Source organism: Vigna radiata, chromosome 8, assembly GCF_000741045.1.
Source record: "Vigna radiata var. radiata cultivar VC1973A chromosome 8, Vradiata_ver6, whole genome shotgun sequence".
Lineage (NCBI taxonomy): Eukaryota > Viridiplantae > Streptophyta > Magnoliopsida > Fabales > Fabaceae > Vigna > Vigna radiata.
The window spans coordinates 37,357,031-37,380,218 of NC_028358.1; the positions used below are offsets into that span (position 1 = coordinate 37,357,031).

The following is a 23,188-nucleotide window of genomic DNA, read 5'->3' on the forward strand; positions in this document are numbered from 1 at the left end:
CAATTTGAATTATAAATTTATTTGGTTTCGCTGATTAAACAGCGAGTTATTCATTATAATAGATTATTACAAGAAAATCAAACATGAAGAGGAAGAGTTATTCTTTTAAATATTCTTGGAATAAATTTATTATCTTTATAACTAATATATTAAATTAAATTTAATAAAAATTAAATTAAATTATTGCAATTAGAAATTAATTTAAATACATCAATAATTTCTTATGTGTGTGTGTGTGTATATATATATATATATATATATATATATTGTTATCATCAGGTGTGTGTGTGTGTAAGAGTCATAGTGGAAGAAATTGGAAAGTAGTGAGGAAAATCATGTCATCTGCTACTTCCATTGGATTATCAGCAAATTCGTGGTTGCGCTGTCACGTATCAATGCCTCCTTCATGTTTTCCAGTTTCAGTGTCTTATTCTTCTTCTTCGAACTCTTCTAAGTTCTGCCATTATATTCGGAGAGCATCTTCTGAAGGTAAAATTTATAATCTTATCACTGTCTTCTCTAATACCCATTTGGGGCATTGTGCAGTTCTTCAAATCGACACTCCTACCCACAAGTGATGTTAAATTTTTGTTTTTTCTTTCTATATCGCGTTGTATAGATTTGGACTTGGAGCTTCCGAGCTTACTTATGTAACTTGTATATTGAGAAAACAAAAAATTCTTTTATTCAGGGGGCGCTACGAACTACAATTCTTTATATAATGTTTTCCATAGTGCAGGTCTTCCTAATGAGGTGGTTGAAGACTCCAAATTCGTTCCTTTGAATGCTGAGGATCCTATATATGGTCCACCTGTAAGTCATGGTTAGTTTTGAATAACATGTTTTCAATCACTTATTATAACTTTTCACCTCACTGCCACGATAATATAATTTTAAACATACACACTCGTACAAAATGCCTATTAACGAACTTTTCATTGAAATCAAAAGTTGTTATCTTTTACTGTCTCTGATAGGCCTTGATTTCCTATTTATTTGGCTGAGAAAATTTGAATCGAGTGAGTTTTGTCTATGCTCTTTTCACTCTATTTTGACTTGGGTCAGAACTTAGTAATCTGGCTCTGAGTTTATATGTAGTCAAACCCACGTTTCTTTTGTTCTGCAGGCCTTATTGTTGTTGGGCTTTGAAGCAGAAGAAGATTTGAAGGTGATCTTACCATCACTCATGTAGTAAGATATATTAGTCTTAGAAAAGAATAATGTGGTAGTTTCATGTCTTAAAAGATTTACAATGCCTTCTGTTTCTTTTACTTTCTATCTCTTTACTTCAGTGGCCATTTAGTGTACTTGAATTTCTAATCAACCTTTGATCTGGTTATTGTTTGTTCTTTCAATTTGATGATCCAAAATATCATCGATGAGTACCTTTTATTGATATTGTTACCACTATTGAAAATCCTCTATATACCTTGTAATTCATTAATTTATCAGCTATCAGTAAATTACTGTAACATAGCCAAGCAGCTTACGATGATTATGCAGTCATATTTTACTTTAGATATATTAGCATTAATGTCATTTAACAGTATAATGTCCATCTTGATATTGAGCAGATCCAACAGCTTTTAAAAGAGTTAGATGGTGAATTCCTGAAGGTAACATCTCATTTATCTCCTCTTTCATGGCCATTTTATTCGAAAACCAAAATCAATGGGGTAAATATTCTGTAAGAAAGTGAAGAGGGGAAGGGGGCGGGGTAGACTAAAAGATCATTCTTTCTAAGCAATTTCTAGACACAACAAATCTACAAAATGGATGGATAATATAACTTGCTGCTCTTGTAAAAGTAAAATAGTTTTCAGCCTTTTGTTGATGGGAATGTTGTGGATCAATAATTAGTAAAAGATGAATTTTATGATAAACAAAGGACCATTTTGATCAGAAGGCAAAACTTTCATACATATGCAGAATAACTAGCTTGTGCTCGACCTGATACCGAATGGTTTTATAACTTTATACTTTTGTTGAGTAAGCAACATGGGAATATGTCATTTGAGATTGAAAGTATTTTGTAAATGGTAGAAACAGGGCGCCATGAGAGGTCTGATTAAAACACCTATTTAAATGTCCAAATATTGTTTCAAAGTCATAACTATATAATCCATGCTGTGCCTCTTATATATTTCCAAGAAAACAATATCATCATGAAAAAGTTACTACGAATTTGATTGAGTGAATAACACAGCACAATCAATTAAAGATGCATTAGATAAACTAAGAAAATGAATATCTGTATTTACCCATAAACGAAGGGAGAGATAGTGCATAAGGTTCCCAGTTAGAGTATGGAGAAGGTAGATTTTAGAAGTTGTATCAGCACAGGTGGATAGCCTTAACCTCTTACAATTTGGTTAAGGCTTACCCTCTGGTTTTTTTCACATCACTGACTAAAATTTGAAGGTTATATAACAATTTTAATTTTCGTAGATATCTCAAAAAGAATTGAAAAAATAAATAGGGAATATAATGTGTTGCATTGCAGGTCATCTATTGCACAGAAGACATGATTACAAGTTCACTTTGGGAGGCAATGCATACAACACAGCAGAGTTTGGAAGAGGTCAAGGTATAAAGATTTATGTATTACTTTCATCTAACATCTGATCTGTCTCTGTGCACTCCTCGAGAATTTGAACTCATAAAGTGATAATAAATAACAGAAGAAAAAGTTTTTCCTTTGTTATTGCTGCCTACCATTTCATACATATTCATTATGTATTACTTTATTGTATCAAAACTGGAGAACTCACATCACCTCTAACTTTCTGAGCATAAGAATCTTGAACCTTGCAGCACTATATAAGTTAATAAACATGCTTCTAATTCACTAAGGAACTTTCACCTGGACAAAATATTTCTTTTTACTGAAGGATTAAGGTGGCACATGTTGATATTTCATTCGGTCATGGCAATCCTTAATTTATGAATTACATTGAAATCTCTTCATATTCAGTATTTTGTACACTGCAGATAGCCAAGTCACTACCCCGGATATGTTTCTTGTCTGGTTTAAGCGGAGAGGAGATGATGATGTTCATAGATTCTTTTCCGGAAACTGGTAACAAAAATATGATCACATCCTCAATTGTTCCTTAGGGTTTGTTGAAGACAAAATCTTTCTTTCTGTACATTGTCGGCAGATATCACAGGTTCACTATGGTTTTGAAGTTTTTGTTATGCAGGACTAAAACCAGCTGCATTTGCTGCACTTGTTCCCAACAGTGCTAATAAACCCCTGCAGGAATTGATAGAAGAAGTAAAGGGAGACCATGAGATGTTGGTATGTAATTGTTTCCGGAACGATTCTTTATCATTTTCAATGAGCTTATGATCAACAGGAAACAATATTTTATGACTGCAGACTGGAGAAGAGTTATGAAGATCTGAATTCCCATTGAATCCAGGGAAGCTATTGGAAAAAAGACCTGATCTGATAAATCTCAATCACGTTAGAATTTTAAGTGTAGAAAATTTGTTATTGTTCCCAACTGCTTTACATGGTACTTAATTGGATATTCTGTCGTCAGTAACTTCTTGAAAATATGGATGCAATCTTATTCTTTGGTAAATTGTATATTGTAAAACTCATAAATATGTAATGAAAGTTAGCCTAAGGCACAACAAAATTTTAAGCAATTTTTGGATGACGTTTGACCAATAAGAGATGAAAATGTATATTGGTCATGTTAAGTAAGAGAATATTCTGAGCTTGTAAAAATTACATGTTTCTCATCCACAAAGTTCAATCAGGAAACTTTGCTGAAGAATATTTGAACCAACAATTCTCGAATCTGAAATAAAGATTTAAACTTTCACAACACAACATAGGCAACTTCTTACACCCTTCAGAAATTAGGCATTGGTGGGTGTTGTAGTGGTTTTATTGTGTTGTGAAAAAGTACAAACTTTGAGATCACATTGATGATTAGTAGAATTCAAAAAAGTAAACTAAGTAGGAAATAGCACACCAACTTTCGCAAGCACAAACGATTAATGAACAAATTCAAGGACATTGAACGTGATGTCCTACAATTCATTTTGCATAATTGAATTGAAACACCAGTGTCAAAATTTGCTGAAACAAGCTAATGCGATAACACCAAGCAAAGCTCAGCATCAGTAAGGAATGATCTGTAAAATTGCATTAAATTGACGCAATCTACATTAACTCCTGTTAGAAAAACAAAGCTCCACTACAATATACAACGAGCAAGAGGGCAAAGCATGAGGTGAAATAATTGCAAGGGCGGTAAATGGACAGCAACTTAATCCTGCTATGCTCTGCAACGTCAATGTTCAATAGTTTGAAGGATTATACATATTCATCTATACCGTATTGAAAATTATATGACGACACGCTGTACGCCAGTGCGTCAATGAAATCTGACAATAGTGAGGAATGCTTTCTCTTTACCCATCAAAGAGGTTCAAGGGAACCACTTTTCAATCTTTCCATCCGCGCTTGAAGGCCAGACAGTGCCTTCTCATCCATAGGAAGTACCCCACCGTGCAAAGTATTCTCCGTACCAACATGCTCTGCTGTATGAGGAATCTGACTAGGAGGAACTCCATGATTCAAGTTGTCATTTGCACTCGTTAAGTGCCTACCAACAGATTCTGTACTTCCAGCAGCTGCTGCTAATTGCATACTCTTCATTCTCTCTCTGATTGCATCCAACGTACCACTGGTTACTGCAGTTCATATGTAACTTCTCCTAGTCAATATCATTTCTTCAATGTAAAAATTGGTGCAAAACAAGTAAAATTATGTTAAAATACCTCCTGTCATAAATCTATCATTTCTTTGGTCACCTAATGTATAGTCAGAATTTAATGCTCTAGACGTAATGGCATTCACAGGCCTATTCTCCTCACTGTATGATGGGGGTAAATTAAAATTTGTTGGGTCAGGTTTCACATTTAATTTAGCATCACCCAATGGATTTGCATTTACAGGTGAGAGAGGTGCAAAATCAGGGGAAGATATGTTTAAAGATGCTGGTGGAGGAGTAGGCATAGGTAAACTCGAGGGAGTTCTTCCAGCTGCAGCATTCTTTTCCATCTGCCATTAAATTTAATTGGCAATCGTCAAAAACTCCGAATTGCTCACAGAAATACAAAATGAAGCTCAATCAACATGTGAATACAAGTAAGTAATCTCAACCTGAGCAAGACCATCTCTAATGTAGGTTCGAAAGGCCTCACTAGCATTTTGAAGCTGAGCAAATATGTCAACCTAAGATAAAGCACAAGAACCTTAATCAAATAAGCAAAAATCGTATAGGCTGAACATTTACTTAAATCCATCACATTACATCTTATCTGAAAATTATTATTATCATCCATTTTCACTCTAAACCAGAAAAATACATCGCTATTTCTGTTATCTTTACTCTCAATCAAAATACCCTTAACTCTTACCTTAGGGTACAATTGGGTAATCCGATATAGCTCATATAGACCAATTGTGCAAGTTTGCTTCTCCCCAATCTTCTTAAATATAGCAGCCAACTCTTGCTGCAATTTTATTTCGAAGACAAACAGAGTCAACGTGAAATATAGGCTTTTAAGTTGAGTTGCAGCAAAATAGGATATAGAACATGACAACACAAGAAAAAACAGAATAAATTAGAAAATTTTGAAGACAAACAGAGTCAACTGTGAAATATAGGCTTTTAAGTTAAGTTGCAGCAAAATAGGATATTAGAACATCATGACAACACAAGAAAAAACAGAATAAATTAGAAACACTGAGATATATCGGTTATTGCCAGGATTGCGAGTTAAATTTTAGGATAATAAGTACAAGTTGAGAATCATCTGTGCTGCCTCACCAACGGAATATAAGGCAAGTGGGAGTTAAATAGAAGTAATGGTATTATCGATTCCTTGTGAGGCAAGCAGACAGATTCACACAGATCATTCTTGCCTTATCACCCAATTTTTCAAAAACACCTCACATTTCTTTTCTCCATCAAGAACAATTACATCTGTAGCTCCATGTCCTACTTATTAATGTATTGTATCATAATATATTTGGGTTTTATGACTTGTTAATAACCATGATTTTTCAATCTAAGTTCGTACAATGTACTTATTTTCTTTTTTATGCACATATACACATGAATATAGTTTTGCATTCTAGATAAAATCTTCAATTCAAATAACAATTCTAGGTAGAATTTCAAGTTTACAACATTGGATGAAGTTATAGTACCCAAGATACCGAGAAATAAAGCATAACTATACCTTTAACTGGGCATCAGCAGAATGGGTCCCCGAGGCTGAATTATTGGTTGCTGAGTCTCCCCAATGGTTTTGTCCCCCAGGCCCAGATGCAGTCAACATTCTTGCCGCAGCCAAAGTCTAAAAATAAAAGGTAGTACAAATAGAGTATAAATGGGTCTACTTCAACAATAAATCACAATAATTTGTTTCAGTTTATACCTCAAGATTAAGTTCAATGTATGCAAGGATGATGGGTTGAGGTTTTGCATCAATAGGAACCATTGAAAGATGACCCTTTATCGCTGCACCACGAAGCTTGACAAGTTCATGCAGAACAGTTTTTACCATTCGTAAAGGTTTGTCATCAGCACCAGCCCTGTAAAAATTACACATTAGCAAATAGAAATGATTCAAGAATTATTTTACCAATCATCAATCAATACCTTCTTCTAATTTCTTCCATTCCCAAGTCTTGCAGGTACAAATGGATACTTTGAAGAATACGATCAAGGTCAACATCATATATAGTACTCTGAAGGACCTGCAGCATAAACAAAATACATGTTAGTGCTGAACCAAAAAACTTAAATTAATAACTATTCGAGACAAATTATATAAGTTCAGAGCGTAAATAAATATCAATAGAACCATGTAGAAGTCCAATAGACTGGTTAACGGATTTGTTAATAATTGAATATTCAATATATATTAACTACAAATATGTAGTTAATATATATTATAACAATGATATGGGGAATGGTGAATGGAAAAATTTGGGGTCAAAATTTCTTCATAAGGTTATCATATTAAAAAGCATAGTAGCCAATCTCAGATATGCTATCACCACAAATTGCGTAGTAGTCTCTACTAGAAACATAAGTAAAAGTTTAAAGTCAAAAGTACTCTAAATTCAAGCTATTCATCATTGATTCATGCTATCTGTGGAAGTTTAAATTAAAAAGGAAATATAATAACCTTATAGACCCTAGAGTAAATAACAAATTGCTCAGTCCAGAAACCTTGGCTAATAAGTTATATTACATTAGCCTAATTATCTTCATAAAACCAAAATAGTTTGTTTTATGTTCATATCCTTTACCATTTTGCCGATGGCTGCACATGTTACCTTTGTAAGCTTGATAAGGCATTTTACAACTGGATCAGAAAACTTATGATTACCTTAGTAAGCTTGATGAGGCATTTTACAACTAGATCAGAAAACTTCTGATTTCTGGAAGCAAGTGACTCGTTTGATGCTGGTGAAGGCCATCTGGATGGATCTAACGGCCGTAAAAGATTGATTAAGACAACAAAGGAAGAAGTACGATCTGCATTATCCTGTATTGACAATAACTAGTTACTAAAAAACCTGCACTATAATACATCAGCATAATATGCCTCACATTGCAGATCAACAGATGGGGGGAGATAAAGCTCCTAACCAGAATCTTAAGCATCAACACATTCAATGCTTTCAACAGTTGACTTCCATCTTCCATATGAGGAACCCTGTCATCCAAGAGCCACAGAAGCAGCTCAGTAATGAGACTGTCAAGAGTGCTCTCATTTACAGCATGTGCTAATCTTTTATTCTGAAAAGTCTGTATTTCCCAAGACAAATTAGCAATCACAAATAGCTATATTAAAAGACATCAGATGATACAAAATATAACGCCAAAATAAAAAAAGTACCTGCATGAGAGTGTTAAGCACATATTTACAAGATCGTGACGAAGCCCCAGTCAAATTGAAGTCAAAGGTTCTTGCAACCTATTTAAAATGATAAAAAAATAATCAAAACATGAAAATCATTCCCTGAACGAGAAAAGTAGTCTGGAAAGTTATCTCACCTTATTTGCAAGGCATGAAACTAATCTATCTGCATCTTTCACAAGTTCATCCATAACAATACCGTCTGGGTCATTAGAGACCTGACCTAACTCATAACAAATAACTTTCATTCCATCAACAGACTGCAACAAGAAAATAAAAAATCAGAGTTCAACCTTCAATTTCAAAAGAATAGAAAGCGAATGGTGTATCTCAAAAGATGTGTGTGTGTGTGTGTGTATGAATGTATAGCAAATTACTTAGTTTATTTCACCTGTTCAGGAGATCCAAAAGAAATTATATCAAGTGCTTCATTCCAATCTGGGGGTCCACTAGCAACAGCAGAAGAACGGGAAATCAATTGTCTCTCTGTGTTACTATCAGGTTGACCATAATTTTTCCTGAAATCAACATGAATGATATGGAATAATAAAATAGGGATAATTTGGGGCAGGGTTAATTTCCCTTTAATAAGGAGCAGAAAATGAATGAATATCGGTAAAACTTTTACCATACCTCAGTATGGGACCAGCAAGAGATCTAGACATCTCTCCACTTTGCTCTGCAACATCAGACCTGGTAATGGAAGCAATAACAGGAAATATTCACTGTCAAACATCTGTATTTAACTTTTTGTGTTTAATAATCCGGACAAAAGAAACTCTTCAGTCCAAGTCAAGAAATAGGTTAACTAATCCCACACTCGAGAATGAGAAAGGATGCTTAAGACATAATTATCTCTCAGCTTATTCATGTGTGTGTATGTGTACACACATGAGTTCTTACATCAGAGATAGGACCGATGTGAAAGTCATTGTGTAGTTACTATGTTCATTTATACTTCCTTGAAAGGAACTGTATCACGCACATCCATCATAACATTTTCAATATAAATAAGATATCTTTTTGATGTTTTTACCAAAACAATTCATCAAATCCTAATATCTCAACAGCCATAATCACAGTGCACCCTCCCCCAAAATATTTTTGCTACACCAAATAGGATCCCAGCCTCATTTAGTGGATAAAATTATCAAAGATATCAACAACAAGCAAATGCCCACAAAAAGGAATTAAGTCATGTTTATATTTTCATTTCTAAACGATGATCAGGATCAAGACATCATAGAACAAATTAGAAGGAAAAAATGCATTTTGACTGAACAGCATAAAATACAGAACAGATTGGAAAGAATGGACACACCCATTTTCCCTGACTGAGCGTCTTAAAATGGCCCTTGCTTCACCAGGCTTCCCTTCCTTCTTCTTTTCCATCTCCCGTACCTAGTAAAGTACACAACCAAAATCATCAAGAACTCAGTATATAACAGGGAGACAAATGGCTAAAGGATGTACGGACCTTCCACTTGAATCTATCATCTAACATGCTTCTTTGAGCATCTGAAAGGTTTCCAACAAAATCCCAGATGTCATTACCTGCATACCAAAATTGAAAAATAACTCAGGGGGTTATAGGAGGTGTGAAGAAAAGAATAAAAATTCAGCACCTACGTTCAGCGAGTTAAAAAGTGGATCACTTCAAACATGGAGGACATGTCGCGCATGCAATTTACACACTAGTGGAAGAACACAACCCACACCAACAAAATACAACAGATGTGCTTTATATCACGAGGCAGAAAGTACAGCTACTTCACAAGAACGTTGAAAAATAGAGAGATAGTTCTAAAGGGTGTGGCATACCTAGAATCTTATAACAAGTAGCTAGTGTATTTAATGTAGCTTTCCTAGTTTCACCATCCCGTTCTGCTGTCAAACTAGCAACAGCTTGCAATGATTTTAGCTGCCCACCAATCTGTCCACAGAATGTCAGTAGTATTCAAGGAAAACAGTGAGAGTAGAAAATAATTAAAAAATAGAAACATACCTCAGCAACATGATGATCAATAATAAATCCAACCAAATCAACACATTCAATTCGAGTTCGATTATTCTTGGAACGCAAACCCTCTAATATATAGGGGAAACATTTAGAAACTGAATATATGGCAACAAATTGTTTGGTCAGCTCGCGCATTTTTTCTCGTACTTTCTCAATGTTATGCCCTAACTGCAACATTAAAATAAGAAATTAACTTCTACTTTTCCATCTATAACACCAAAGTAAGCACACTTATATAACCTAGTACCTTAGTTTAAAACAAAAGTTAGCTGAAATCAACATAACCATTAGAAAGATTCGCGGGAATAATAACATTCTACAAATATAGTTGCTAATATTAACCTTCTCTACAAGGCATGGAAGAAACACTGCCACTTCAGATTCTGTCAGAGTGTAACCCTCCTCCTTCAAGGTGTCAAGCAGTTCTGGAAGAAATTCCAGCACCTGAGCAATTAAATTGAATGAAGTTACAACTGACACCATACATCTTCAAACTAAAGGAAAAAAAGAAGGAAACTGGCATCACAACAAAAACAAAAATAATAGAAACCTTCAATAGACATGTTGTGTTTGATTTGCAAAACTGTAACACAAACCACCTCAGAAGAATGTCCAAAACTTCTATTACTTCCTTAGCAATGGAAGGAAGGGCCTGAAAAGCGCAATTGCAGTTTGTTCAAGTTCCGGTAAATAAAAAACACTTCAAAAGCATGGACGTTATTGAGAATGTTATAAGAACAACACCTTCTGTAGCATTTGAAGTCCATCAACTTGCTTCTTAAAATCTGCACTTAAGAGTCTCCTATGTAAATCCTCTCGGAAATACTTCATCATATCATTCTGCAAATTACAGTCACTTTTAATATAATTCAATAGTTATAGAAAGTTGGAGTTATGTATACGTATTCCTCAACAAACAGTCCCACCTCAAGATCTTGAATTTGCTCAGGACGTGGGTCCTCAAACTTACACCTTCGAACCACCATTCTCTCCCTATCTTCCTGCATATGAGACACAATCATGAAGATGACAGTCCAGCAGCACATATACTTTTAAGATCTCAAGTAAAGTTTGGTAAACCCAACCTCAAACAACATTACCTTATTTGAATCCTTGATATTTAACAACGCTTGAGACTGTACCACTATATCTTGAACAGATATTGGTTCAGATTTAGTGCCTTTTGTTGCCACAGCTCTCTGTTGAGATGTTGAAACAAATACTTAGAAAATCCAAACAAATCTAAGAGTAATTAACAAAAAAGAAGAAGAAACTACCGAAGATGCAGCTCTATTTCCATGTTTTGAAACACCATTAGCAGTTGATTTCCCCCCCTTCAATTTTGCTGGTGCACCCACTGAAACCGATTTGGCCACCACAGATGACTCTAAAAAAATAACTTTGTAGGTAAGATAAAAATAAGAACAAATTCACCATGATTAACAAAGAAGAATGAGAACATACCTTGAAAAGCTCCATATGGTTTCAACTTCTCAAGAACCAGAGTCAGTGCTGGTCCATGAATGTCTTTAACTATCTTTTCAATCTGGAGAAACAAATTAAAGATGTTTGGGTACCACATTAATACTAAGGAAACAAGGGAAGAAAAAAGCAGTCTATCAAAACAAATACCATTTCGTGTCCACTAACTCTCAGTATCTCATTAATGCAAGCCTCTGCTGCCTTGCGAACATCAGAAGATTTATCCTAAGAATAAGCCATCATAAATTTTGTTCAAAACAATAGTATAAATTAGAACTAATTTGAGAAATATTATAACCACAAAATCAGAAAGCTGAGTAACCAGACTGTACTGTCATTGCGGAAGAGGCAGGCTTCAGCAGTTGTGCAGCTTCAGCAAAACTACTTAACCCAGAAAGTTGCTTAGATAACCAATCAAAAAGATCCTTACGCCCATCCGCACCAATTTTAGAGTCCACCAAAGCAATTGCAATATATGGAACCTAAAGCAAAAACCATACTCAGGACATTGATACTATGGACACAGAAAAACACAACATAGGATAAAGACAGACCATTTTATCAAGATGAACAGCAGCCAGCCAAGAATCTAAAGTATTCAGTACACATTCTCTCATGTGCTTCTTGTTGTCACCAAGACATTTCAATATATCAGACAGAATACCCTGGACAAACCATTGCAATTAAGTCACATAGCAAACAGCAAAAGAACAGTACCAACTATTTAAAAATATGAAGGCATAACAGAATCCTCATACCTTGCTGGCCTTCTCTACAACTTGCCCCATTGCAGATGCAACATTGCCAATTGTTGTCAAGGTAGCCATGACGATGTTTTTGTTGCTATCAAAGAGTCGTCCCCTGAGAGCTCCAAACAACTCACCTGGTAAAAAAACCAGTTAAGAACAAATAAAAGGACAAACCAAGTCGAAAATATACCACACATCTTATTTAATGGGGTAAAGGTTGATGAAATACCGGTTCCAGTTGCTTGAATGCGCTTATTAGCCTCTTCCAATATTTTGTTTACAGCATCAACAGACTCCATACGAACCTATAGTATGCACAGCAAAATTAGAAGCAACAATGCAACAAAATACTTCCTTAATAACTGAAAACCCAACCATAAATACAAAATTAAAAGCAAACTGCATGCTCTTATCAAACAAACCTTCCAATCAGGGCTTTCCAAGCTCTTCAAAAGAGTTTGAGTGATCTTTCCACTGATGTCTTCACGAGGCAAGCCATCAAGTCCACCAGCAACAACAGATGAAGATGAATCCGAAGTCCTGACAGTTCTCTTGGTAACTACAGATGCTCCCTGAAGCAGTTGAAATTATATGACAACACTAGGAAAACCAAGACGTAACGTACAACTAACCTCACCAAACACAACATACCTCAAAAGGATTCTTCTCATACTCCGTATCAAGGGCACTAAGCAGTGCAGGCTTTACATCAGTAAGAAACCCTTTAATGTCTGCAAGAAGAGAAAGCTTAGAGCCTTCAAAACATACTTGAGAAGAAAATATGAAACACAAATTTACCTGGACCAACAAATCTATGCAAAACACCCAAGAGCTTAATTGATGCATTTCTAGTAGCAGCAGTACTTGACTGCAGCCCAGTGTCTTTAAGAAAATCAATTAAATCCTGCATAATAAGATTTGCATTAAAAAGTTAGAAACTTTAACCAAAACATTCCACAAAAAAATATAAAAATAAAACATCTATAATGCACCTTAAGCTTAATATGAGAAACACCAAAATCCTCGACAGCAGAAACCATCCACAAAATTCCCTCACTGAGAACCTTAGGATTCTTATGCTCCTTCATGATCTTGTAAAGCTACAATTAAAAAAAAAAACACAGTTTTCCAAACATTATGTTTTAATACGCAAGATAAACAAAATCAATAATATGCATCCAAAAGGAAACAAACTGAACTTCAATTGAATCCAGACACGGGCACTATCTTAATAACGGGAATTAATTACAACAATTAAACAGCTACACTAAAACTGTTCTACCGTTAGCTAATTACTGGTATTTGACTGCTATTACAGTCACAGACTTACAATATCTTAAAACTACGCACAACCATCATTTTTAACTCTAAAATTTTGTCTTGTTTCTCGAAAAAAATTATATTATTTAAGATTCCTAAGAAATTATGAGATTCAACTTGGAAATATATAACTTAACTTGATTAACTAAATAGTAAAGAATTTGTATAGAAAGAAAATAAACATGTGATATCATTTTGCTAAGCAAACCATCTTCCACAAAAACAAGCATAATTGACTAAATTCACCTTGTATATATGTTTATACAGTTAACACTAGCCACAGACAACAGTGCAAACAATGACACTAAACAGTGAAAGAGCAGTTCAATTGTTTAAAACAGTAACACAAAAGGAGTTGCTAATAGAACATAATTTTATTTACCATATTCAAAACAAAAAAACAAAAGTACACTTATGCCCTAACAACTCGTATGTTTATAGGATTCACAGGCTAGGAGTAAACTTATGCCCTAACAACTAAAATATATGCTCATCAAGGGCAACCATGCTTACTCTTTCCAAAATGAATCCTGGACCAACAGCTTCACACAAAGTACTCAGGCATTTCATTGCATGTGCACGTGTCTTAATATCTGCCACACGTTCACTTAGTCCTAAAATTGAAAAACAAGTCGCAAATCAGAAGAGTCATTCCTAAAGTAAACACAGTTTATTAATGGTAAAAGCTAAACTACCCACCTGAAAGACAAAGTACTGCACACTTCTTTGGAAATTTCGCTGCAGTCGAACCTATATGATTGACCACTTCAATAACCTGCTGCTGAACCTGCACATGGAAACACAAGCTAAGGGGCCCTCTTAAAATCTCCTTCCTATGTTTCACAACAAACCATAAAAAATAGAACATTTTAAATTCCAAAGGAACTATTTTAGAACCTGAACATTTTTCTCGCCCCATCCAGGTAAAGTGCAGAGTAAACGAATCAAAATTTCTGCTGATTGGTTGAGGTCCTGTAAGCTTTCTACCTGCTGTTTCAGTGAAGAAATGGCTGCAAAAATCTAACTTCAGCAGCCTTATTTTATCAAGCATTTCATAAAGGCAAAAGCAGAAAATTACAAGGAAAACAGACAAAATTTTTGGTTATCTTTCATCCCCGTCTCTTCTGACAAGAGAGAATGGCAGGCCATATTTCAAATTACAAGGAAAACAGGATAGATTTTATTCAAGTGTAGGTCGAATTTCACATAACCAAATGGACAATCTAAAATAAAACAATTACACTTTACACAAAAGTTTAAACTGAGACTCCATTTAAAATACAACGGATTAGTTACTAGCAATTTAGTTCTATGCTCAGAATAAAACTTATGTTACAGGATAAAACCAATCCATCAAAAGAGCAACTCGCCATAATAGACATTGTTATAATGATTCAGAGGTTAAACCATCGACCAGACAACCCACCCCCACCCTGTTTACCAACATGTTTCCTCCCAAGATGAATAATAAAAAATAAACAAAGTCACTACAAGTAGGAGACTGCCAACCTTCTAGACGCTCTTTCCACACAGCACTTTTCAATAGAGCAATAGTATCTGACTGTATAAGAGAACCTATTCGACTTTCAATCTCTTCAAGACTCATCTCAGTAGGCTGTACAATGTTAGACACACAGATTAAATAAATATAATTAGTTATCAAAGAAACAGAAATAATATTCAGATCAAAGAGAAAAAGAACAGACAGACATCATTTTACCTCAACATCCTCAGGTGGTTCAATTGATTTTGAAGCCTTCACCTGTGCAACTCCATCAGTTTTTTTGTTTGTGCCAGACTTTACAGCCCCTCCTCCTTTCTTGGTGACAGGCTAGAATGTGCATAATATTTAACAAATCAACTTGCATTCATCAGAAATACAATAATAATATAATCATATTTTAAATAAATAGCAAGATACAATCTTACAGCTGACTGAACAGGTCTCTTTCCACTAAGCATGCTAGCTGCTGACCTTTTGACAAATGCACTTTCAGAGGTCTGTAAGCAAATCAAGTGACATATAAATGTTGCCCTCCAATATATACATTCAACTTTAAAATTAAATCATTCACAAGTTTGTATTCTCTAATACTTAACATGGTTCTCAAATTCATGTCCAACACCTATTCTAGCAATTTAGCATTCATATTACATGTGATATTTAAGGTAAAAATTGGAATCACATTTTTTTAATGGTACAAAACCTATGGGAGGGAAGGAAAACTGGGAAGGGAAAACTTCCAAACTACAAATAATCCAACTAAATCTTGGAGCAACACAAGGATGAAATGAAACTGAAGTCAGATTTCTTGAGCTAAAAACTAAATTAAAGAAAAGTAAACACACCTCTGCAGAAGATGCACTTGCCCGGGTATTTTGCACAGAAGCTGGAACATCATTACCAAAGTGTCACAGCATAAAACCAACATATTTACACATTAAACATCAATAAATCACAAATTAGAGAATGACTCAAATTAGGAAAGCCCTAGTCTTTAAAAAAAGCTCAAAACTTGAGTATTTAATTTTTTTTTATAATAAATAGAACGTACCCGCAGAAGAACCAACAGGCACAGCATCCTCAGAACCTGAAATCATTTCCGAAAGCTTCTTTCTTCTAACATCATCAAGTTTCTCCAATGACCTCTCCAGAGGTCTCATACCAACCAACTATTTAACAGAGTGAAGGAAATAATGTTCAGAACTTCAACAGCAAAAGCATTTTCGAGAGCAAAGAAAAAGATGCAGTTGAAACAAGTTTTACCTTAGCTATTGCAGCCAATGCTGAAAAGGCGGCATCCCTGACTTCAGGAGTGCCGTCGTTTAGGCACTGAAATATCCATATTTTATCATTTAAAGAAAAAAATAAGACATACATTTACAGTGTATTTTTTACTGACAATTGAAATAAATCATATTCTAGAATAAACAGCAGTTCAAAACTTGAGAACTAAACACAAGACAAATAATCACAACTGTAGTCATGCAGTTTATTAAATCGTGTTTTGAGTGATCCTACACCAAGGAAAGAAGGGGATCAAATTGATATTTAAATAAAAATATCTAAAGCTGCTGAGCCAAAGACTCTAAAATCACTTTTAAAATCCACCAAAAAGACAAAAACAAGCCCGCTAAATAAAATTAAAAAACAATGAGAGCAAACTGACCTCCATACAGATTGGAACATAATCCTTGTGCACCTTTGTAACAACAACCTTGTTACTTGTTTCAATACAAAATGTCACCCAGGTCAAGGATAACGATCGTACAAGAGGGACTTTGTTTTTTGTGGCTGTCTTAACATCTGCAACAGATCACACATAATACATTAAAGAAGAAGCAAACATAAAACACTAATGACAAGATTACTTAAGGTCAACATACAGAAATACAAACAATAACTTACGACAGACTACAAACACAACATATCGATCTAAATCATGGGGTGTTTAATACAAGTAGTTAAAAAAGCGATATGAATCTACAGCTAAATAAATAACAACAGGAAAATATTGAATGGATTTTACATCATGTCTTGCAGATGATACGGAATCTAAGGGGAAAATAACACCAAAAATCCTTTGTTCTGACATCTGTAGTTAGTGATGCAAGATAAATATTATAATAGTCAGTTTGGGAACTAATAAACTTCACTAGGAAAAGCACTAAACAGTGCAGGGCAAGGCCACAGAAGTTGAGAGTATGTACAGAAAATAATGCTAGAGATGAGATTCTTTAAAACAAGTTAACTAAATTATTTAACCTATAACCAAACAAAAGACTATCGAGTTGGATAAAAAATCAAGGATGTGAAACATGCCTTCAATGATATCTATGAGGCTGATGCATCCAGCTTTATGCATCGCTTGAAGAGTCTGTATCAATGCCTCAGCCAAAGCAGGTTTTTTTTCCTTCAACTTTTCCTGTTCATCACAAAAAAACATAATAAGCAAGCAACATTTGAAGAGTGAATTATTAATTTGTGTATAAATACAATTCACTATTTACTTTAACAGGAATTTACTTGCAAACTAGAAGCACGATTCTGATGTTAACACCTCTAACAGCATACAAAACAGAAGACAATCAACCTTCTCCTAAATAAAATCAATGACTTCTTCAAAATACACAGCAGTAACAGAAATTTAAGGTGATGAACAAGTCAAAGTGAGAAAAATCACACTCTCAACCATTTCTGCAGATAAACCCATTTAAATAAAACAGATGACTTTATTGGATTTAAATGGAAGGAATACAGATTAACTACTGCTGCTTCATGTAACAAATAACCAATGAAGAATATAATGTAAATAGACCGCAAAGTAAAAAGCATTCATTTGTTAACCCCTCGTACATTTGGCTGTAGGATAGTACTTACAAGCAAAACAGGCAATAAAAAGCGAGAACTTGCGGAAAAATGAGTTCTTAATCCACGAGCAAGATTGCCAATAGCCTGAACAGCTTCAACTGCAACAGCAATATTCACATCTGTGATTAGCTGCAAGCAAAAACGACCAGTTAAACTTTTTGCAATCAAAAATACATCAGTAACAAAGAAAATACATAAATAAATAAAATACAAACAATATCAAATCAACTATGTCCCTAGTCACAAAAATGACCATGATTCACATAAACAATTAAACTTCAGAGTAAGAAAAGAACAAAATGCACCACTACCAACTTCACAAATATCAAGCAACATTTGTCCTTTACCACATAGTCATAGTCATATGATACAATACAAACAGGCAAATGCATCTTTGAGCACAAAGATGTTTAAAAAACATTGGACTTTACATTTACATAAGCAAATCCTAACCTCCACAAAAACAGGGAGAAAGCCTCGAAGAAATTGCCCAGCAATAAACAGAAAGAAGTTTCAATGAAAGAAGGCACAAACTAATAGAAGTGGTAACTCTTCAGTAGACGAACTTTAACTGAAAATTATGCCCCAATACTTTTAAATTCATGTCAGTGGCAAAACTAAAAACCAGACCCAATCATTTTAACTTCTGAAAGTCAACTATGCATCAACACATGAGATATCCTAAAAGTCTCTAGGAAACAGACAAATATTTGAGTAAAAACGTAGATCCAAACAATGTCAAAGCTTTGTATAGAAAAAGCCACGATGCATAATTTCTATAAAACACAAATATGTACAAGATACCTTCTTTAAGGTCCGACAAACTTCAGAGAAATCACCAGGAGAAATTCTTTTAGTTGATGCAAGCTTTGTTAGCTCAGCAACAGCTTCCTTCCTTTCAGACCATTTGGTGGCTTTCTGAACATTAACGAGACAAAAGTAAACAACAAACTTAGGCAGATTCAAAGAATGCAACAAAAGTAAAGGTACAATAGTTACTGAGCACAATCTAAGAGAAAAGGCAGATAACTGACCACTCCATCCCAAAATCCTGACTTCTCCAAAGGAGTCAGTATATCAACAGGATCAACAAGTTCATATTCATCAATTTCTTGAGGAGCTATTTATGAAAGCATTTACAACAAAAAAAAAGGCTTAAATCAGTATTACCGAGGAAAGACAACAATGTCTAAAAATAAGAAAAACATACTCCAGATACAAAAGTTTGCATACCATCATTCCCAGAATCTTCAGTAGGGCCAGGACCCACAACCTCTGACACAGCTTCCTGTTCAGGTTCCTTGTCTTGCTCAGATCTAAAAACATGACGGAATATTTGATTAGGATGGCATTAAGACAGTTAAGCCAATAAATGTTTCAGATCAACATATTGAACTAGAAAAGATCAACACCAGTGGTATAAGCAAAAGGTTGTGTTTGATGAAAGTTGGTCACAGACCAGTGGCTAATGCCATCTTTTGTTGGTAAAACCTTATGAAGTAAAGTTATAAAAGGACGGAACTACAACCTAGAATTATATGAAATATGAGTTCAAAATTTGATATGTATACAACAAAAGTGCTTTGTAGAACTCAAAAATGCTCCATACTTTTTATGGTACTAAATTTATGTAAGATGCCCTCTGAAAGTTTCGATTACTCACTCTTCACATCACTTATCACATTCAAATAGAAAAAAATAACTAGTTCAGATTTAGAAACTGTTTCAAGGTTGTGACGAAACAGCAGAAAAATAGGAACTTGGAGGAATATAATACCTGAATAAAGCAATACCTAACTAGTCATAAAACTTCCAAAAGCAATTTAAAACAAAACATCCAAATACAAAAGTCCACAATAACAAGGAAAAAAACAATTACAAAATAAAATGAAGTAAAAAGAATATGCACACAAGTCATGCATGTCCCAGTAAGTACGGAAAGAACCTATCATTGTACTGAACACTCAGTAAGGAGAAATTCAAAGCAAATGTAGTAAAATCAAACATCCACCTTATTTTACGGGTTGGCTTTGCTGCTCCAGTAACATTTACAAGTTCTGCTTCTAGCTCTTTTTTCTACAGGAATGGAAAAAGGGAGTGTATGATTTCTTTATGAAGGAGAAAAAAAATAAAAAAAAAAACTAGAAAAAATAGACAACCATTCTAACTTACCATTGTATCTCTCATTTTCTCAAACAAAATTGACTTTACACTATCTTTACCAATCCAACGGCAAAGCTCGAGGGTCAACCCTTTAGAGGATGCACGAACATTTTGATCTTGATGATCAAAGAGTTCTGGAAGCATCTTCAAAAGTCTTTTTGGGGGCACAATTTTTGCTCCAAATTCACTACCAGCATAAAAATAATAATTCTATAAAATCTGTAAAAGAAAACACCTATAGTAAATATTGCAATAAAGATTCCAAACCTTAAAGCTTGAAACATAACATCTATTGCAGGTACCACCGCTTTAGCAACTTTGTTTTTTATTGCTTTCTCCATCGCATCCTAAAATTACCAAAAGCCTTCAGAAATTATTGGAAAGGAATAATATCACAAGTAGACCTGAATTATCAATGTGTAAACACCAAAGAATTCACCACATTGGAAACCAAACTATTTGAAATCAATTGTTTGAGGCACCAAACGTTGGAATTAAAACAAATGTTAAAATGTATATTTATACCCATAGAACATAATTAAATTACAAAGGGTTTTCCTACTAACAATTTGCACTTTTTTAACGTACCATACCTTAATTTACTTTTATATAAATTAAAATTTCGATAGATCCTAATAATTGGAGGGGCATATGTAACGTAGTGTATGCTAAAATTACCAACAGCTAAGAGGAAGAAACAGAAACAAGAAGAATATGACTAGTAAAATCTAAACAGAACTCGCCATGTAAAACATTTTCAGAATTGGTGATAAAGAAATTGGAAAACAAAGCTAAGTGAAATAAAAAAAAAAAAAATAGTTTCAAGGATAAAACCATGAAAATATAAAAGAAAACGGACCCATAAATAATATTTTTTTTTAAAAAAGGATTTTTCCTATTATTAGTTTATGACATTTTTTCCATACATCAAACCCTTAATAAAAGTAATATATAACACTAACCAGTAAAATTCAAAATATTATTTCAGTAGACATTATCACATTCGGAATACAGTATTTTGCAAAAAAAAATGTAAATCATTCATTCAATCAAAACTAAAGGAAAACATCAAGAATACAATTTCAATATGAACACTGTAACTAAAGCCCTGGTGTCGGTTACTGTTAAAACAGCACCAGAAAACAACCAATTACTGAGAGATCGAGGGGGAAAGTTGTATCACTGCCCAGCGGCTCCAAAGAAAGAAAAAATTCGAAAGAATCAAATAAACGAACACACAAAATTCGTTCTCTTCATCACCAAACAAACTGAGAGGCAATAAAGTAACCATTAACTTCAAAAATTGTCCGCTCATGAATGATATAACTGGCAGAAAGCAAGCAAGATAAAAATCGCATTCGAAAGAACTTGAAAAGGCATAAAAGAATAGGCACTGCGATTAGGACTTCGTGAAGACTACTTTCATGTCCGCGATCATTGCCAACACAAGTTTAAATTAATGACGTAAACAGAACACAAATCACAATTGAAACAAAAATGCATGACCAATCTCAACTCGGCCAGACACAAAAGACAAACCCATCCCTCAAACAAAAAGGAGAAGGCCGTTTGATAGCAAAGAAGCTAAATAAATGGTACCAGAAACGCATCCACGGCCTCCAATTCCACCCATAACAAAAACACTGCTTGAGCCTTCTCTACTGTCTTTGGCCTTCCCGTCAGACATTTAGCCACAACCGCATCGCAGACCTCCTTCCCGTACCTACTCCGAAATTCAAATTCAAATTTAAATTTAAACACGAACGGTAACTTCTTTAAAACAAAAACATGCAAACAAATTACAAATCCAAAAACCAAAAGCAGCGAAATCCTCACCTCCCAGCGTCGGCATCCGCAGCTCGCAAGTAAGCAATCAAAGCATCCAGCGCCTTCTCCTGCACCGGCGCATTTGAATCCGCCACTGTCTTTTTGAAAAAATGTCCTGCCAAATTCAAAAAAAAAAAAAACAAGGAACAAAACCACGCATCAAGATCCAAACGAAAATGCACCTTAGCAAATAACAACTCGGCAGAGAACCGCATCCAGATCCACCATATGGAGATCGAGAAACGAATCCGAAAACTTAAAAACCCTAACCGAAGAGGAAAAAAACACCTACCGAATTCCCGGATGCGAGAGTCCTTAGGATCGGTGATGGAGTCGCAGAGCGAGGCCAAATCGATGTTCGCCTCGTTGCGCACTTTCCAATTCTTGTGGAAGAGGCGATCCTCCCATGGCAATTTTTTGGCCTCCTTCAGCAACTTCTCTTCCTCCGACATTGTTATTTCTCTCCTATCAAACTACAATCCTCAGGTCTCGAACCTATCGATCTCCGCCGAATCCTATAGAGAGAAAAAAGAGTGTGCGTGATTGTTTCTATGTGTGTTCGATGATATTTTGGATTTGGGAGAGTGCCGGCGAGAGGGAAGAGGGGGTGGGGGATGTAGAAGAAACGGTGAATGAGCGTGCAAAGGCTTTTGTATATTTGCTTCAAAAACACAACAGAGAGAGAAAGAGGGGTTTTTTGTTTTGGATTTTTTTCTTATTTATATATTTATTTAATTGGTTTTCCTTGGGCACTTGGGACGGGGATGGTGGTATATTGGTGTTTACGTTTTTCCTTACCCACATTCCCTTCGTGCGCGTGTCGACACAACGCCAATTTTGAATTGAGATGTCCCTCACAAGTCACACATCAGCATCACACAAGGAGAGTTTGTTTTTAGTTGTTCTGCATTTGTGAAATTTTGGCAGTTATATCTTACCATCATCCTCTTTCATATTTTCATTCCGTTCTCTTTGATCATTAAAAAGGTTTCCATTTCTTTTATTTTCTCAAATCAACAGTCAAATATAACATATTAGTATATCAATTTATATATATATATATATATATATATATATATATAATATAAATATATAAGATTAATGACTTATAACCAATTGATTACAGTATACATTTTTTCACCTTTGCTATAATAAAAGGTCGTATAAGAACTTAAAAGTTTTTCGATTAATTTAAATACTTTATAATTAATTATTATACATATTTTATTATAATTTTATTTTTAGGTTTTGATAATTAATTTTTATAATAATTAAATCGTAACATCTTAATTT

The 23,188-nt window shown here is 34.5% G+C and overlaps 2 protein-coding genes across 3 annotated transcripts; one reads left to right on the forward strand and one right to left on the reverse strand.

Annotated features, from left to right (window-relative positions):
* Positions 1–279: 279 nt before the first annotated feature.
* On the forward strand, positions 280–3,436 carry LOC106771881. Of its 2 annotated transcripts, XM_014657895.2 has the most exons (8): positions 280–489; positions 740–813; positions 1,127–1,168; positions 1,575–1,616; positions 2,504–2,587; positions 2,992–3,079; positions 3,204–3,301; positions 3,383–3,436. In XM_014657895.2, the coding sequence occupies exons 1-8, from the start codon at positions 336–338 to the stop codon at positions 3,398–3,400; spliced, it is 600 nt and encodes a 199-aa protein (XP_014513381.1). In that variant the 5' UTR covers positions 280–335; the 3' UTR covers positions 3,401–3,436. The 2 variants fall into 2 exon arrangements, with proteins under 2 accessions (XP_014513381.1, XP_022641142.1); XM_022785421.1 differs by lacking the exon at positions 3,383–3,436 and having other exon boundaries at positions 3,190–3,301.
* Positions 3,437–4,139: 703 nt separating this feature from the next.
* On the reverse strand, positions 4,140–22,596 carry LOC106771880 (protein MOR1). Its single transcript, XM_014657894.2, has 54 exons — positions 22,188–22,596; positions 21,905–22,010; positions 21,668–21,791; positions 20,336–20,415; positions 20,078–20,255; positions 19,917–19,981; positions 19,139–19,221; positions 18,940–19,025; positions 18,710–18,823; positions 17,915–18,034; positions 17,357–17,459; positions 16,704–16,840; positions 16,301–16,366; positions 16,089–16,206; positions 15,883–15,923; positions 15,463–15,534; positions 15,254–15,364; positions 15,043–15,148; positions 14,431–14,543; positions 14,233–14,320; positions 14,047–14,147; positions 13,206–13,313; positions 13,012–13,117; positions 12,865–12,944; positions 12,636–12,785; positions 12,443–12,518; positions 12,223–12,347; positions 12,019–12,129; positions 11,797–11,946; positions 11,615–11,689; positions 11,447–11,528; positions 11,260–11,369; positions 11,083–11,181; positions 10,909–10,983; positions 10,727–10,822; positions 10,533–10,634; positions 10,325–10,426; positions 9,968–10,150; positions 9,784–9,895; positions 9,440–9,516; positions 9,284–9,363; positions 8,596–8,655; positions 8,354–8,480; positions 8,100–8,222; positions 7,942–8,019; positions 7,692–7,850; positions 7,429–7,587; positions 6,693–6,790; positions 6,469–6,625; positions 6,271–6,387; positions 5,443–5,538; positions 5,186–5,257; positions 4,801–5,083; positions 4,140–4,713 (listed from the first exon to the last, which is right to left on the reverse strand). Exons 1-54 carry the CDS (start codon positions 22,345–22,347, stop codon positions 4,439–4,441), a joined length of 6,075 nt encoding a protein of 2,024 aa, XP_014513380.1. The 5' UTR covers positions 22,348–22,596; the 3' UTR covers positions 4,140–4,438.
* Between the last annotated feature and the right edge of the window lie 592 nt (positions 22,597–23,188).

Bases quoted from the DNA above. Each gene is read 5' to 3' on its own strand.
- LOC106771881 (XM_014657895.2), top strand. From the start codon at position 336: ATGTCATCTGCTACTTCCATTGGATTATCAGCAAATTCGTGGTTGCGC. The intron at 1,169-1,574 runs GTGATCTTACCA...GATATTGAGCAG, and splicing joins AAGCAGAAGAAGATTTGAAG to ATCCAACAGCTTTTAAAAGA. The intron at 3,080-3,203 runs GTAACAAAAATA...TTTGTTATGCAG, and splicing joins AGATTCTTTTCCGGAAACTG to GACTAAAACCAGCTGCATTT.
- LOC106771880 (XM_014657894.2), bottom strand. From the start codon at position 22,347: ATGTCGGAGGAAGAGAAGTTGCTGAAGGAGGCCAAAAAATTGCCATGG. The intron at 14,148-14,232 runs GTGGGTAGTTTA...TTTCAATTTTAG, and splicing joins TGCAGTACTTTGTCTTTCAG to GACTAAGTGAACGTGTGGCA. The intron at 11,529-11,614 runs GTATTTGTTTTG...TTGTTTCTCCAG, and splicing joins GAGTTAGTGGACACGAAATG to ATTGAAAAGATAGTTAAAGA.